This window comes from Urocitellus parryii, chromosome 10, assembly GCF_045843805.1.
Source record: "Urocitellus parryii isolate mUroPar1 chromosome 10, mUroPar1.hap1, whole genome shotgun sequence".
Taxonomy (NCBI): Eukaryota; Metazoa; Chordata; class Mammalia; order Rodentia; family Sciuridae; genus Urocitellus; species Urocitellus parryii.
Genome location: NC_135540.1, coordinates 22,325,587 through 22,342,887, shown reverse-complemented (window position 1 = coordinate 22,342,887; position 17,301 = coordinate 22,325,587). Strand labels below are relative to the sequence as shown.

Sequence of the window (17,301 nt, the reverse complement as noted above, 5' to 3'; positions counted from 1 at the left end):
TAGAGTGTGAAGAGTAGATCAAGTCTCGGTGCCAAGATCTGGCCACTTTTTGCTGTGACCCTGCACTAGGATCACAGCATTCTTCAAGCATCAGCTTCTTGGGTTTAAGAAAAGAGAAATGAGAGTCACACTTCTGCTTTTTTTTTTTTTTTTTTTAAATCACAAAAGCACTACAAAACATCCATCATAGCAAGAAAGATTCAAATCCTTTACACATTCGTATTTACCAGGAATAGAGAAAACATTTTCACTCTCTTATCTGATTCAATCTGCATCACAGCAAGGGACAAAGGAAGGAGGTAAAATTGGAATTAGCAGACAAAACACCCAGCTCATGCAGCAATAGCTGGTCATGTAAATTAAGTCCTGGGTAAAGTTGGGAATGAAAAGAAAATAGTGATAACAAGCTTCCTAAATAAAGAATTTAGCCAAGAAACATTACACCCATCAATTATAATAGAAATACATGTGTTCATACGTGCTACAGTCTTATACAAATGCTGTGTTTTGCTTTAAAATCTCAAGAGGTTGAGAATTATTTCTTCCTGCATGTGTTCTGAATATGATTACAAAGAATTATTTTCATTATGATCGTCTGATTTCTTGTGCTACAATCATAAATTTAAAGGAAGCTGTAGTTTGCTGCCGCAGTCCGGCTGCAGCAGAATAAAGGGGGGCGACGAATAACTTCTGTAGATTGATGCAGCAGGAATGGGAGCCATTTATTGTAGGGCAACAGAGCTATTTATACATTTTGCACAGCTTATCTTAATTAGCATAAACTAGATACATCAATCAACCAATAAGGAATCTCCACACTTAATGGCTCACTTTTGTTACTTCTCAAACCACTCCCTCTGACATTTTGCCAGGCACCATCCAGACTTGTTTACGAACTCTAACATTTGTCTGGCAAAATACCAGGTGTTATTTTTGACTTATTTACAGACCTTAACAATTCCCCCTTTTGTTTAATTTAAATAAAGACCATAGTGGTTTTTACAGAAACACCATAAATAACCTGCTACAAACAGAAAGTGAGGATACAAAATGTAACAATACCAAGCCAACTTATGGCTCCATGCAAGAAGCCCTTGGAAAAATTATACCAGCAATGACACCGTTAGCAAAGATACCGAGTTACAATTTGTTGTACATTACAGTTTGTTGTCTCAGTCCAGGTAAAGCAGTGTCTTAATAGGTTAACTCACAGCCCCGGTAAATCACAGTCCAGATCTGCAGGCAGCTAGCTTAAATCACAGTCCAGGTAAGTTCTGCAGGCAGCTAGCTTAAATCACAGTCCAGGTAAGTTCTGCAGGCAGCTAGCTTGATCCGAAGTCTTGTCTGGTTCTCAGCTGAAGTTTCCTCCGGTTCTCTGCAACACTGGAAATTCTTCCACCCTCGTTTTCATCGGCACTGGGATGAAGGCAGGAACTCCGGATGGCTAAAGAAAATCTTGTAACATTCTACTAAGAAAACAACCTTCTGAACAATTTAGTACATTATCTCAAGGGTTTTTTACATTTGAAATAAGCCTTAATAGTGCTCATTACTCATTAGCTTCCAGGTGTGGGAGAACCATTGTAGCTTAGTTATTGGCATTGAAAATGACCAAAAATCAGGGACGCTGGTAGCATCTTCTGCCGGCTGTAGTGTCCCAGGCATCCCCGGATGGCCCTGGGGAGTGTCCCGGACTCAAACTGCTACTGGGCACAGGGAGCAAGAGCCCGGGAGACTGTGCCTCCAGGTCAGGTCTAGATTTGGGCTCCCGGCAGTGAAAGAGCCGGCTGCCGCCGATGCTTGGAAGGTACTTGCTGCACCATGACCTGCTTGCGCACATGGCAGCCGCTGCACAGATTCCGATTCACGCACCCTCCGGTAACGAAAAGTATTTAGTAATAGCCTTTTGCTGCAACTTTTTTCCTGATAATCCTTTTTTTCCTGAACTTTATTTTTCTTTTTCTTCTTGACTAGAGTTCCCGGGCTTTTATCAACACATGCCCTAATTATTCTTGGTTCTACTGGGGTGCCTTCTTCCCTTAGTAATTTACTTTTCACCCCTTCCATATTCTCATCATAAAGACAATACAATACACTTAGACAAAACAAGACACAAACATACTGTATCAATCTTCTCCATTTTCTCGAAATGGCCATTTTTCCTCTCTCTTTCCTTTCTCGCCCTATCTGCCTAGGGACGAGCGGATTGCTCCCGTCCTATCTATGGGCGGGCAGCTTTTTTTCGTCACTTACCCCCGAGTGTCCCGGGGCTCCCCGTAACGGGCCATCATCTGCCGCAGTCCGGCTGCAGCAAAATAGCTGGGGGGTGACGAATAACTTGTGTACGTTGATACAGCAGGAATGGGAGCCATTTATTGTAGGGCAACAGAGCTATTTATACATTTTGCACAGCTTATCTTAATTAGCATAAACTAGATACATCAATCAACCAATAAGGAATCTCCACACTTAATGGCTCACTTTTGTTACTTCTCAAACCACTCCCTCTGACATTTTGCCAGGCACCATCCAGACTTGTTTACGAACTCTAACATTTGTCTGGCAAAATACCAGGTGTTATTTTTGACTTATTTACAGACCTTAACAGTTTGCAGCATTCAATAAAGAATGGAGTATTTTCTTTTCAATACTGAATTATAGACATAAATATATCTATTGATTCTTAAAAAGAAATAGGTAAGTTGATAAGCCTAATTCAATAAGTTGATAAGCCTAATTCGATAAATTCCAAAGAGGATAAAATTAATCACAATGTGAAAATATTTCTTATAAAACAGACATCACAAACTCAAGTGAGTCTGGGCCAGGCAATCATATAAGACATGAAATCGACTAGAAAAGAAACACTAGGAAAAAGTAGGGCAATGGAAGCCAAGATCTGCTCCAGAGGGAAGGCTCCCATAACAGCCACCACGTGAGAATACAAGCCCACCGCACAGGCCACCTCCAAATTTTCCAGAAACAAAGCTGAAAAAGATAATGGTTTATAAGGGTGGCAACAAAGTTTTGCAAAAATTTAATGAGTAAGGTTTTGTTTACAGACTAAATATGACTCATAGGAAATTAGTGAATAATCAATTGTAATATTTTGCATGTGTTAAAAAAATGAAATACTACCAGAGTAACTGGTAGAATAAGACCTATTATGTGTGAATGGCAGAGGGAGTTTATGAATCCAAGAAGCACAATTCAAATAATCAGATCTTTCGAACACCATTGGAAATAAAATATATAAAGATGCCATCAGCAATCACTGGGTTTAAAATAAAGATTAATGAACGGTGCTCAAATAATTGCTTAACTACTGGGAAATAGAGAACCCCACCTCATATCAAAATTAATTCCAGATGGATTTAGAGAGAGTCACAAGTAAAAAATGAAGCCATAATACAGACAAAAGTTTTCATTAGATCAGCAAGTAATACCAGGACCCTCTGGGCAAAAAAGAAATAAAAGAAGCTGTAAGAACTTGTAGATATCACAGCCAGGTGCAGTGGCGCATGCCTGTAATCCCAGTGGCTCGGAAGGCTGAGGCAGGAGAATCACAGATTCAAAGCCAGCCTCAGCAACAGGAAGGCACTAAGCAACTCAGTGAGACCCTGTCTCTAAATGAAATACAAAATATGTCTGGGAATGTGGCTCAGTGGTTGAGTGCCCCTGAGTTCAATCCCTAGTACCACCCCCCCCATCCAAGAAAAAGAACTTCTAGATATCACAAAATCATCATCATCAAACTGAAGCCAGAATTGACACAGGCAGTCAGTAAAGGTAGATAAATCAGGTCAGATCAAGGAGGAAAATTTGGCTAGGAAGTGAAAGAGGAATTAAAACACTAATGCCTTCAGAGCCCTTCCTCTACTCTTAACAAGAAAACCCACCCCTGCCCCAACGTGTTGCTAAAGTAACCTGTTCCAGGGATTGTCCCTCCCTACAGGGAGTTGTTAATTATGCCCGCTTCCTGCCAGGATCACTCCACCTTGGCCCCTCCAGCCCACCTGTTTCCCACCTTTTGGCCAGCCCACCAAGAGGGCCTAGTCATATAAGCAGGAAAGAGCTCTCTTATAAGGGCAAGAAAGCAGGAGAACAAAGGAAGCCTAAGACATACAAAAAAGGTAGAATGTGCTCACCTCTTGGGATATCAGGATACCAGCTATGGCCCCCTTCCTCCCAGGAGAAGCCTACATTACCCTTTTGTAAATAAACCCTGCTTTATATGCTTGCCTCCTGCACTTCCCTAATGTCAAACTTCAACATGTGAGGAAGCAGGCCGGAGCCAGTGGTATCAAAGCTACCAAACAAGGTGGGGGGAAACTGCAACCAAAATGCCTGCAAAGAAATAAACATTCTTAACTAAACAAAGCATCCAATGGTTAGCAAAAAGCACGTGGTACTACCTCTGTGGAAAAATGGATCAAGAACACAAATCATTCATGAAAGTCTGAAGAGAACCATGAATTGCCCAGTAATTTAATGTGGTACTGGAATTTTTTGGCTTTGTTTTGAGAGGAACTACATGATTTTTGAGTTTCCTTCATTTTTAAGAAGCTAGAAATGTTAAATAATGTTTATTGTTGGACTAGTCTGGAGAAGAACCCAAGTGCTTTTTTAGATTCCAATTCCTTCTCCCTTTTTATTTAAATGAAGAACTCAGAATGCAGAGAGTAGACAAAAATCTAATCTGTTTGGCATGCTGATAAAGACCAAGCTATAAAGTAGAGAACAATTGCAGTGATGTACATCAGACCTATACTAGACATGGGAAGTATATTACCAAATTCATTGCATTATCAAAATAACCTTCCGAGATAGATGTCACTGGTCTAATTTTATATATCATGAAACTGAGGTTTGGCGGTCTTAAGTAATTTGCCCCAAATCAGCCCCAAATCCCACAGCTCACTAAGGCATGGAAAAGAGGATTCAAACCAGGAAAATAGCAACTTCCTGCAAGCCTTTTTGGTGTATTCAACCCTGAGTGGAGGGTGCATTTCAGAGGGCCTCCGCTTAGCCCTCCAATGCCACTTTCCAGGGCACATTTTATTCCCCCCCCCCATTTTTTTTTTTAATTTCACAGATTCCCATACAGCTACTACCTACTTGAAGGCCAGTCAGTATTTTTAATTCATTGTTTTGTCTGAGGGCCTCTCACACTGTGCCAACAATAGACAACAGTATGTTTCATTACTAAAATAAAAGAAATGCAATTACATCAGCATTTTTGCTTTATCAAACAACTTTATATGACAAATTATTCAGGTAGGTTTGTTATTTACCCATATTTTGCGGTCATTTATAGAACATTGGTAAATCAGTTATTAGACATTTATTTCACTAGACTTAAGTCTTGGGAAAAATACAAGAGAAATTTGGGCTAGAGTCTGGTAAAGGACTGAGGTGGTAAGTCAAACTATATGAAAACATTTTTTTCCAGTCCTGTTTAAACTTTTAGATAAAATTATATTTGCCCCTTTCCAAGAACTTTTTCACAGACTATTGTCAATGCAGTTTAATTGGGTACACTTGTATTTGCATGCTGTTGCTGCTTCTCTAAATCCACATTTGTGTTATTTGATTGGATGGATATGCTAGTTTTTTTTTAATTAATTTATTTACATGGTGCTGAGGATGGAACCCAGTACCTTACACTTGCTAGGCAAGCACTGTACCACTGAGCCTCAACCCCAGCCCTGATACGCTAGTGTTTAATTCTCTCACTTTTTTGGCTAATCAACTAATGTTTACTGAAGACTTAATATTTCCATGTTTTAATCTCATGTAGTTTTTATAATAACCTTGAGGTGTTATATTCCCATTTTGTAGAGAAGCAAACTGAGGCATGGAGAGGTTACATTAATTTCTCAAAACACGCAGCTAGTAAGCATCAAAACTGAGATATGAACCTGTATAGTGACTTTGTAGACAGTTCTTCCAAGTAGGATGCAATACCACCTCCCTGCAGAGGGCAGAGCCAAGTCCAAAGTCCAATGCAAAGTGTCTGTTAAGGTTGGAGGGATTCACCATGCCGCAGATGGGTGAGGAATAGTGACCTGGTATGTACACTGAAGGGAGAAAAATCCCCAGAGTCTCTCATGTTTCTCCATTTCTCCATGCAAAGGTATTGACAGCCTTTGATTAAGGACTATTTTTTCAAGGACGCCTGCATATTCTACAACCTTAGAAGATATAGTTAAAATCTCCCTCTCAAACAAAAAAAAGGGGGGGGGGTTACTGCAGAGTATTATAAGATAATGCCTTCAGTTATGACAAAGTTTGGCAAGTTTGCCTGCAGTCCACTGGGGATCTTCAACTGAAGATGAAACCCCTGTTTGTGTAGTATCTACCAGGACCACTCTGTATTACCACCTGGGACTCGAGGGTCAAGAGTAATGGATGTTAACAAGAATCTCAGGTGGCTTACTTTGTGCTAAGGGTAATAAAGCTCCTTGTCTTTGGGCCAGGGGTCTCGTGTCTTTTGCTTCCCACTGTAACTCTGAAGTTGTGCCCTGGTATTTCTCAGAGGTTTTACTCAATGTTTGGTTCTTTTGTTGTTTGGTATCTATACCAGTTTCCTGTGGATAAAATCAGCATCTTATGAGCAATGGCTACCAAAGCACTGGAATGCTGGTGCATAAGCGCGCCATCCTCCAGGGAGGGAAAGAGCCAGAAGAGGAGGTAAGGCAGACGTGAATCAGATAGAAAGGCTTCTGTCCTATGATGGCACAGGGACTTCTGCCCAGGGGTGAGAATCAAAAAGAACTTAAGAAAATGCAGCAGAGCCTACAAAACAGAGAGGAGCCGAAACCAGACAGACATGACTCAAGGAGGGCATATCTACACAGACACAAAGGTGGAGAATCCTCATTGGGGCTTTTGGCAAATCCCATTTACAAAAACCTCCAACATCTTGGACTGTGTTTGAACCACAGTTAAACATGTAATTGGGCTTCTGGAAATTGGACAAAGTAAGAGTCCATGGAACCAAAAGAGCTTCGATAGAAAGGCAAAGGGTATGACGTTATCAGACAGGAAAAAGAGGAGGAGGAAAGAGATAAAAATGTTCACACTGACATTTAAAAATTCGGTGTGGTCAAGTTAAGGGACTTTTTTTTTTTTTTTAATCTCCACATGAAAACTGCTATTTTAAAAAAACTCTTTAAAATGTCCCACATAAGATTAATAAAGAAATAAAAGTGAGTGCTTATCAGAATAGAATTGAATGATTAGGAAATGGATGCAGAAAATCAAACATCCAAAATTCAAGCCTCATCCTGGTAATTCTAGAGGTCAAAGAACAACCTTAGGCTAGGCTACTAATTAGATATCTACTACAGTAAGGCAGGGCAGAGGCTAGGATGAAGAAAGTTAGCAGTCTTTTAAAGATTTAACCATCTATTGAACAGACAAGGTATTTATATATTGATGTAGAGCCTAATCCACCTCTCTAATGTTTTTATGATATATGAAAAACTGCCAGTTAAAAAGGGCTTCTTGTCGGGTATGGTGGTGCACTCCTGTAATCCCAGTGGCTCGGGAGGCTGAGGCAAGAGGATCATAAGTTCAAAGCCAGCCTCAGAAATTTAGCAAGGAGATCGTATCTCAAAACATAAAAAGGGCTGGGGATGTGGCTTGGTGGTTGATTGAGTGCCTCTGGTTTCAATCTCTGGTATTCCCCTCCCCACCCAAAAAAGGCTTCTCCCTAGGACCCAAAAGGACTGGCTCCTTGCAGCCAACACACATACTATCCTGAATAAGAATGAAGAATAAATTCATCATAAACCTGAATCCAGGAGTACAATGGAAGGGGAAAGAAAAGAGACTGAGAATGTGGTAACTACAGAGTTCAAGGCATAGACTAAACTACTAAAATAATACTTCTTTAAAAAGGGAAAATTATTTTGCAAGTTGTTTTGCTAGACAATCGTATCATCAGAAGCTTGGAAAGTGCTGGGTGGGGCAAAGAATCAACAGAAGATTCTATTGAAGGTCAATAGAAGGCCAGAAATATATAAAACCCAGGAGGGTAGATAGCTAAACATATATATTATATATGTATGTGTATATATAATACATATATTCATTGGTAAGATTACACTCATTTTTCATTTGCAAGATAAGATTTTTGCCTAATCCACAAGAAATGAACATTGCATACATGCTGTACCAATCAACCAGTTAAAATAACTGATATGTTCAAGTCCAAAATAGCTTAGACGCTATTGGGGGGAAAAAAAAAAAGACATGAAATTACAAAGCAGATCCCTAGAGTCCTTCCATTTACAGATAAAGCCAATTATTTTCAGAGAGATGAAATGAGGCCCCCAATATCCTGCTGCAAAACCAGGGGCACAACCCAGATGCATACAGTTCAGCAAACATCAGAAAGATCTGGAGGTGCCCACACACACTATCCCCTACCTACACAGTATTGATTTATAGTCCTCCATTAAAAACTATAAAATAGTTTATCACTTAAAGGAAAATGGATTCTGTAAATAGCAACTAAAATGCTGGAATGCTTCGGGCCCATCTGTGTAGTTACAGCTATTGAGGCATCTGTTTATTTGTACCAAGGGATTTTAACAGTTTCTTTTAGGAAGATAAAGGAGGGGGAAAAAAAAAAAAAAAAAAAAAGAACTCACATCTCCAGACATGTGGGAAAAAAAATTTAAAAACCACCTTCCCTACCTAAAACTGATATTGTTTTTCTCTCTTCAGGCCAAGCCAAAAATGGTCCACAATACACTAATGTCACTTTTTTTCTCCTCAAGTACATACAAAACGTTCAAGAAAGACTGGTGAAAATTATTTCTCTGGGATAGCTGAAAAGCTCAGATCACAAACTTTAGAAGTTGCTAAATATATCCCAGGCTCCCTGTGGCAAGTCACTGTATTAGTCCCAGAAATCCTGGCTAAATCCCAGATCCTTGAGCAGAGAGATTACAGTTCACTCGTGTATGAATCCCCAGTACACCACTACCCAGCATGCCCTACTACAGCAACCTGGTATGTAACAGAAGCTCAACAAATTTATTCAATTTCAGGAAAGTATGTTAAATTATAAAAATAACAACAATGTCATGTTATAAAATAATTTAATATTCTTCCTAGCTTCAATGGCACCTTGGTGTAGCAGAACCTCTATACCCTTAAGCCCTATTACAAAGCTACAACCTCCCTATAATAGAGGTGTACATGGAAATAACCATACTCCCTATAGTGATAAGATCCCTCTATTCAGAGTAATGTGTTGTTTGGTTAAAGATATTTTTAAAACTCCATATGCGAAGGTGTAGCCAAAGAGGATTACTAGAGGTTTATTACCCTATCCAGGTGTTTTTGTTTTGTTTTCAATTTCATCTCCCCAAAGGGGAAAAAGCATACTTAAAACATAAAACAGATGGTTGGCTCCAGCATCTCCCAGGAAGCTGCCAAATGTGAACAAAGTATACAATGAAGTAGCAGAGCCATCTACATTTTCTGTTTACAAGTGTACTCAAGTTAGACACAAACCTTTACTGCTCCAAGTTGCTCTTTTCTGAATTTCTCCAAGGGTTTAATCAGGGTTTCAGTTACGCTTAATGCCTAGAGAACAAGAAGGATAACAAAAGAGCATAGCATTAGGTTTCCAAAAAGGAAAACATTAGTATTGCATTTCCCTCCTCCACTCCACCCAGAAATCAAATGAGCAACACATTTAACTGCTTTATCTCACCCTGCCAATCCAAGAATTAAATCACTATCCATCTTACTAAACCGCTAGAACTCATAAATATTGTCAGGGGAGAAGAACCAGGGCAGCTGGCCAGGGCCACATGCAACGCAGCCCCACGCTCCTCCATGAAGTGGCCAGAGGACCATCTTTATACAAAGGGTCTAACACATCCATTAACAGAACACTTCTGTTCGAGATATTTTTTTCTTCCTCCTCCTCAGAAATTTAAAATTCAATTACATTCCTTCATTGGTAATCAGACTACATTAAGGAAAGGGATAGAATTGTGGCTACTCTTTAAAATAAAACCAGTCTGAAGAATTCCTTCATTACTGAAGAATTCCTTGTAAGGATTTAAGGCATATTAGCACAGTGGAATTGCTGGAGGCCCAGGAAAGTCAAGGAAAACATTTGGGTGTGTTGGCAAATGTACATCAGGGAAGGCCCACAGGACAGGGGCCACCGGCCAACTCCAGCCACAACCACATTCATTCCTTATATTGGCTGATGTGGGCTTTTTGTTCTATGCCACAACACACTGAAAATACAAACCAAAGAGAATATTCACCTAAAGAGAAAAAAATAGGCTGAGCAGTGGCTCCATCAGCCTTTATTTCCAGGGAACCAGGAATATCCAGAATGTGGTTGGGAAGGAATCATCTTAAAAATACTACACAAGAATATGTCATCCCTCTTTTCTCAAGAGCCCCCCAAAAACCCAAGATTAAAAATACAGAAAAACAGGCTGGGGTTGTAGCTTAGCGGTAGAGCACTCGCCTAGCACAAGCAAGCACCTGGGTTCGATCCTCAGTACAACATAAAAACAAACAGAATAAAGGTATTGTGTCCAACTAAAAAAATATTTTTCAAAAATACAGAAAAACAAATATAAGTGACTTAGAATAGGAATGCAATTTAAAAAAAAAAAAAAAAAAGAAAGCACAGAATTGGGGATAGAACCCAGGGCCTCATGCATGCCAAGCAAGCTCTATCACCGAGCTTTACATCTCCAGCCCTTAAGGAGGATTTTTAATTTAACCAAAGGTTCCTCTGCAGTGTCTCATGCATGAGATACTGGTCTCCTGGGGGGGGGGGGGGGGGGAGGGGGCACGTAACACTGTAAGATAGGGAACACTCAGTGACTACAACCACAGTAAGAGGCCCATGGTCTGAGCTTTCTGCCCCAGGCTGGCTTACTGGGTTCCACTCAAAAGAGATAGGATGCGGGGTGCATTGGTGCACATCTGTAATCCCGGTGGCTCCGGGAAACTGAGGCAAGAGGATTGCAAGTTCAAAGGCAGCCTCTGCAAAAGTGAGGCGCTAAGTAACTCAGTGAGACCCTGACTCTAAATAAAATAGAAAATAGGGCTAGGGATGTGGCCCAGTGGTTGAGTGCCCCCAAGTTCAATTCCTGATACCAAAAAAAGTTTAAATTAAATTAACTATTTCAGGAAACGGATGTCTGCTGAGCCATCTAGTGCTAGGTGATCATGCTACAAGAATACTGATGCCTCCCCTCTTGGAACTTTTAGTAGAGGAGACCTAATGGACACATGAACACTTCAGTAGCTATATAACTGCAAATTCTACTAATGCCTCCTGGTGGGAAAGAACAGGGTACTACTGTGAGGACTTCATTAGAGGTGACATAGGAGAAACGGGCTCAGTGTGAGCTTCATCAAAGTGTGACATTTAAGTTAACAGCCCAAAGATGAGAAGGAATTAATGGTTCAAAGAACAAGGGAAACTGTCTCCAGCCAGAAAGCAGCAGAGGCAAAGGATTAAGGTGAGAAGTTGTTCAGGAATTTCAGCAAATGTCAAATGCCAGTATGCCGCAGAGTAAGGAACAATGAAGAGAAAAGCACAGAGCAGGCAACAGTGGGCAGCCAGACACAGCATGCTGGGCTCTGGGTAAAAGGCTTTTTTTTTGGGGGGGGGGGGGCAGGGGGGTTAGCGGTCACCAGGAATTGAATGAAGGCATGCTTAACCACTGAGCCACATCCCCAGCCCTATTTTAAGTTTGTTTTGGGGGGATAATGGGAATTGAACTCGGACATCGAATACTGAGCCACAACCCCAGCCCTATTTTGTGTTTTATTTAGTGACAGGGTCTCACCGAGTTGCTTAGCACCTTGTTTTTGCTGAGGCTGGCTTTTGAACTCAATCCTCCTGCCTCAACCTCCCAAGCGGCTGGGATTACTGGCATGCACCACAGCGCCCCCCAAGGGGTAAAGTTCCGAGTTAGATGGAAAGTCAATTAAGCATAGAATTGACACAATGATAATTAGATCTTTTAAAGATTACTCAAACTGTTCTTAAAAAAAAAAAAAAAAAAAAAGGATTAGAGGTGCAAGAAACCAGAAGGAAAATTCTCATTAGGAGGCCTCCAGAATGATACAGGAAAGAGATTACAATGGCTCAAATGTAGGGACAATAGAAATTTTTTTTTAAAAAGTAGATTGAGAGATATTTGCAGGTAGAATCCAAGTGATGAGTAATGAATTGGATGTGGAAAAGGCAAAGATCTCCAGAATCACTCCGATTTACATATGAGCAACTGATAACATAATACTGTTATAATTTAGATTTACACTAACCCCCAATGTAAAAGGCTTGGCTGCCAACCCAGGGCACTCCCAGAAGGTGAAGGAACCTTTCAGAGGTGGGGACTAGGAGGAGAAAGTTAGAGCACTGAAGATGGGTCCTTGAAGAGGATCCTGCAACTCCAGCCCCCTCCTGTTTTCTGTTCCTGGCCACATGAAGTATGTCTGACACATGCTCCCACCATGATGTACTACCTACGCCACTGCAGATCCAAAAGCAAGGGAGCCAACCATGAACCAAAACCTTTGACACTCAAATAAACCTTTCTTTCTCCTCCTACCCCCGCCCCCCCACACACACCAGCAGTACTGGGGATTGACTGGGGACTCTCTACCACTGAGCTGCATCTCCAGCCCTTTCTACTTTTTATATTAAGAAAGGACCTCACTAAATTACTGAGACTGGCTTCAAGCTTGTTCCCCTTCTGCCTCAGACACCCATGTAGCTGGCACTAGAAGCACATGCTACCATACCCAACCATTTCCTCCATTTGAGTAGTTTATCTCGGGTATTCTGTCACAGCAACAGAAAACAAATACTACTAGAAACAGAAATATTATGAGGAAAAGCAGCTTGGGAGAATGTACTAAGAGCTCACATTGAATGTGAGATGCCAAGAATCATCCAAAAGATGATCATCATGGTGTCAGAGGCATGGCCCACAGCCTGGAAGAGACAAGTCCAGATCAGAGGCAGAAATCTAGTAGTCACCAACAGGTGCATGGCATTTGAAATCATGGAAGTAGATGGGCAAGATGTGAGAGAAGAAAGGAAAGGTCCCAGGACCAAGCACTTACATCAGGAAAGGAAGATTAGGAAAATGACTATGGAGACTGAGAAGCAGCTACCAGGGCACAGGATGAATGAAGAAAGCTGTGGGAGCTGCAGAGAAATCAAAGGAGGAATGAGACCTCCACAAAAAGGTGAGGAACGGGCAGAGCTGCAGGGATTCATGACTAAAAGGCAAGAGCATTTGGTGGAACAGTTCTCTTTCAGAATGATGACCACGAATGACAGAACAGACGACGATTGCTGAAAAGGAAGTTGAGGTAACTACCATGGGAAGGCAGGTAATGCTAAACTTCATGCAGAGTTGCCCAGTCACAGGAATAAAGTATTTCCCTCCCTTCTAACAGGTGCCAATCCCAATGGGCTTGTAGACTTCATGAGGAAAAGCTGAGGGAGTTGCTACCACATGTTTATTTTTTCCAGAAAGTACAAGGCTGAAGGTCACTTCCAGAGAGTTTGATCATGTGAACAAACTTGGAGGGCAAGTAGAATGAAAGAAAAAAAAAATCACTATAAACAGAGAAACAGGAACATTCCTAGGCAAGGCTGAAGGCCCTGTGAGGGGTGATCAGGAATTTCCATCTGCCTCGTTCCAGGATTTTCTCTAGCAATGAAGGCAGAAGTTGGGTGGCTGGGTTCACCCTGGGTGAGAGGATTTCCAAGTGCCACATGGGTTGGTATGTGAAGTCCTGGTGAATCTCACAGATCTACAGGGAGAAGAGGCTGCTGCCCCTGGGTAAGAGAAGACATGCTGATAGGGCCTACACAGGGCCAAGTCTGACAGTTTGGAGAAGGCCAAAGGGTAGGTGACAAAACACCTGAAACAAGCAATTTAAGAGGGAGGATTTATTTTGGCTCGTGGTATCAGAGGCTTCAGTCCACACTTGCTTAGCCTGTTATCGTGGCAGGCAGCATGTGCTAGAGAAACTGTTCACCTCAGAGCAGTCAGGAAGCAAGAGAAAGATAGGAGCCAGGGTCCCATATCTCCTTTCAGAGCACACCCCCAATGACCTAAAGTCCTCTACTAGCCCCCAGCTCCTAAAGGTTCCACCACCTCCCAAGAGCACTGCAGGCTGGAGATCAAGGCTTGAACTTATGAGCCTTAAAGGACACTTGAGATCCAAATCAGAATGTGGCTAAGAGGAAAAAAAAAAAAAAAAAAAAAAGTTTCTCCATGCATACATGCAGAACAGTGATTTGAGTGTGGAATTACAGGTGGTTCCATGTTAATAAAGCCAGTGAAGAAGGGCAGGGGTTGTGGCTCAACGGTAGAGTGCTCGCCTAGTACGTGCGAGGCCCTGGGTTCGATCCTCAGCACCACATAAAAACAAATAAAGATAGTGTGTCCAATTACAACTAAAAATATTTTTAAAATAAAATAAAATAAAACCAGTGAAGAAGTCTGAGGATAAGGGGTGGCTAGAGACATCAGCAGATGCTGCTATTAGCCAGCAGAATGGAACCTAGGAAATGCTCCAAAAATGCTAGGTGTAGGCATCCATACTATGAATACATGAAATCCTTTAAAATGAGAACCTCAAAATGCCAAACTGTGGAGCAAACACTTTTCTTTGCAGAAAAGGACCAGGCCACAAAGATTTCTCAAGAACAATTTTAGATACCAAGGTTTGTCCTTCATTTGGAGAATTAATTTGATGCAATATTCACCCAGACTCCAAGAGTTAATGCTAGCACTGGAAAAGAACACAAAAGATTTGTGTCTGACCATTTGCAGGTCAATAAGCAAATTTCCAAAACAAGGATGGCACTAGTGTGACAGATAACAGTACATCCAACCTTCTAATTAAGAGAATTTTAATTAAAAATTCTTCTAAAACTCCTTATGATGCCAGGTGTGGTGGTGTACACCCAAAATCCCAGTGACTCGGGAGGCTGAGACAAGTTCAAGGCCAGCCTCGGCAACTTAGTGAGGTCCTAAGCAACTTAGACCTTGTGTCAAAACAAAAAATAAAAACGGCTTAGGATATAGCTCAGTGGTAAAACACCTCTGGGTAAAATCCCCAGCACAAAACAAAAACCAAAAAAAAAAAAAAAAGAAAAATTCATTATTATTTTTCTTCTTCAGAACAATCTGACTTGGTAACTTTGGAATGGAGCCTAAAAATTTCTACTTAAGAACAAAATAATAAGGCAGCCACTAAACATTTTAGCAAGGCACTGTTGGGCAACAAGGATTGTTTTCTTCTTTTTCTCAAAACAGGAGAATCCATGGAATTTCTCAGGGCCTTTTATAATTTCACAGAAATACTGGATAATATTTGTTAATACTAAGTGTTACTGGTATTTTCTAACGTCAAAACAACTGTATGTCCCCAGAGACCAATGAATACCAAATCTAGAACTACCCCTACTAAGCTAAAAGCAATTTATAGTGATGACAGTTTATCAAATTTCACAGAGACAGTTCAAGTAATAATGAGAAAGCTTTCAAATGCTAACTTGTAAGGAGTCAGATAAAAGAGGCAATATAGAAAAAAGTGACTTTACAACCACACTTAAGGTTATACAGCCATATTTTTTCCTATAAAATTCTCAGACTAAGAAGTCGCAAAAATCCTTTGTTGCTAATGAGCCTTGAAAAGGGTTTTGGATAATCATACTTGGAAACCAAAGGGAGCTCTGTGAACATAAAACAAGTTAATGTGTCAGTTGCTCTCTCCCTAGAGCAAGGGACAGCCAACTTTTTCTATAAAAGGCCAGGTAATGAATAATTTAGGCTTTGAAGCCATGAGGCCTCGCCACTGTAGCACAAAAGTAGCCATCGACAGTATGCAAGTGAAGGGATGCAGCTTGTTCCAATGAAACTATGTCCGAAATGGAGGCAAAGTGGATTTGTGGGCCATGGGCTGCAAAACACGGCCTGAAATCACCTTGAGTTCCTATGACAATAAATATTATCTTTTATATTCAACAGACATTTGCTCTATTGGCAGCCTACTAGGAATTTGGGGTGGGGTGGGGGGAGTAGAATGTTGAATGAGAATCCATTCAAAGATCTCTCCCACTGAAAAGAGGGCCTCCAGAATGGTGCCAGGGAACAGGCCCGCGATGAGGTCAGCGCTGAAGGGCAACTACTCAAGTGTATGTCTTAGCATTTTATGTGAATAGTGGGCTTAAAGCCCCTAAGATTTTTATTTAACAAGTTCAGCAAGAGCCAAAGGAAACCACCAGCTGCCCCAGAAGATAATGATCATGCGCACCACTTACACATATTGCTCAAATCCAAAAAGAAACCCTTCAGATCAGAACCCATCTCCAGAGTATGGTAACCATGTTCTCAGACTTTTTTTTTTTTTTTTTTGTACGAGGGATTGAACCCAGGGGCAGTTAACCACTGAGCCACATCCCCTGCCCCCTGCCTTTTTGTATTTATTTAGAGACAGAATCTCACTTAGGGCCTAAGTTGCTGAGGCTGGCTTTGAATTCAGGATCCTCCTGCCTCAGCCTCCTGAGCCACTGGGATTACAGGTATGCACCTCGGCACCTGGGTCAGAAAGGCATTTCTAATGGGAGTCAAGCAGGAACATGACCAGAATGCTAAAGAGGTTCAGGCAGAGGAACTAAGTGAACCAGGTTTTGAATGGGTGTTGGGAGGAAGAGAACATTTAGAAGCAACAGGAAACTGTCTTTAAAGTATCTAAATGGGTACCAAGTAAGAGAAGAAAAAAAAAATGAATTTGATTTGCTCCAAGTGGGCAAAACCAGGTGTAACGGGCAGAAGCTACAGAGCAGCAGATCTGGTTTCATTCTAAGGACTCAATAAGAACTGTAACGGGCCAGGCTGCATGAGGAGGTAGTGCCCTCCAGCACCTTCCACGTGAACATGCAGATGCTTGAGGACTAATGGCCAGGTATACTCTGTCGCAGATTCCCAGCCTGGCAGAAGGATGGCCTAGGAGACCTCCGACGCCCTGCCCATCTCACACCCTAGGGTTCCGAGTGGGCCTGGAGGAGCAGAAGCACAGAGACTATTCCCATGTTGCCTTAAATCACTGCAATGGCAGACTCGAGACACCATCAGAACTTCGTGACTTAGAGTAAAAGAACAAAGGGATCGTCAATGTTGTGGGGGATGAAAACATTTCCAGCAACTGCCCAGGACTGAATCCCTTTGCATTGGCCATGTAAGAACCTTAACTGGGTAAGAAGGGAAT

General features: G+C 41.3%; 1 protein-coding gene across 1 annotated transcript in view; it reads right to left on the bottom strand.

Moving 5' to 3' along the window:
* The window catches only part of Arhgap10 (Rho GTPase activating protein 10), a 302,252-nt gene that overhangs the window by 200,128 nt on the left and 84,823 nt on the right, over nucleotides 1–17,301 (bottom strand). The window contains exon 4 of the mRNA XM_026392727.2: nucleotides 9,532–9,603. Coding sequence (XP_026248512.1) covers nucleotides 9,532–9,603 — 72 coding nt within the window. The remainder of the gene's footprint in view (nucleotides 1–9,531; nucleotides 9,604–17,301) is intronic.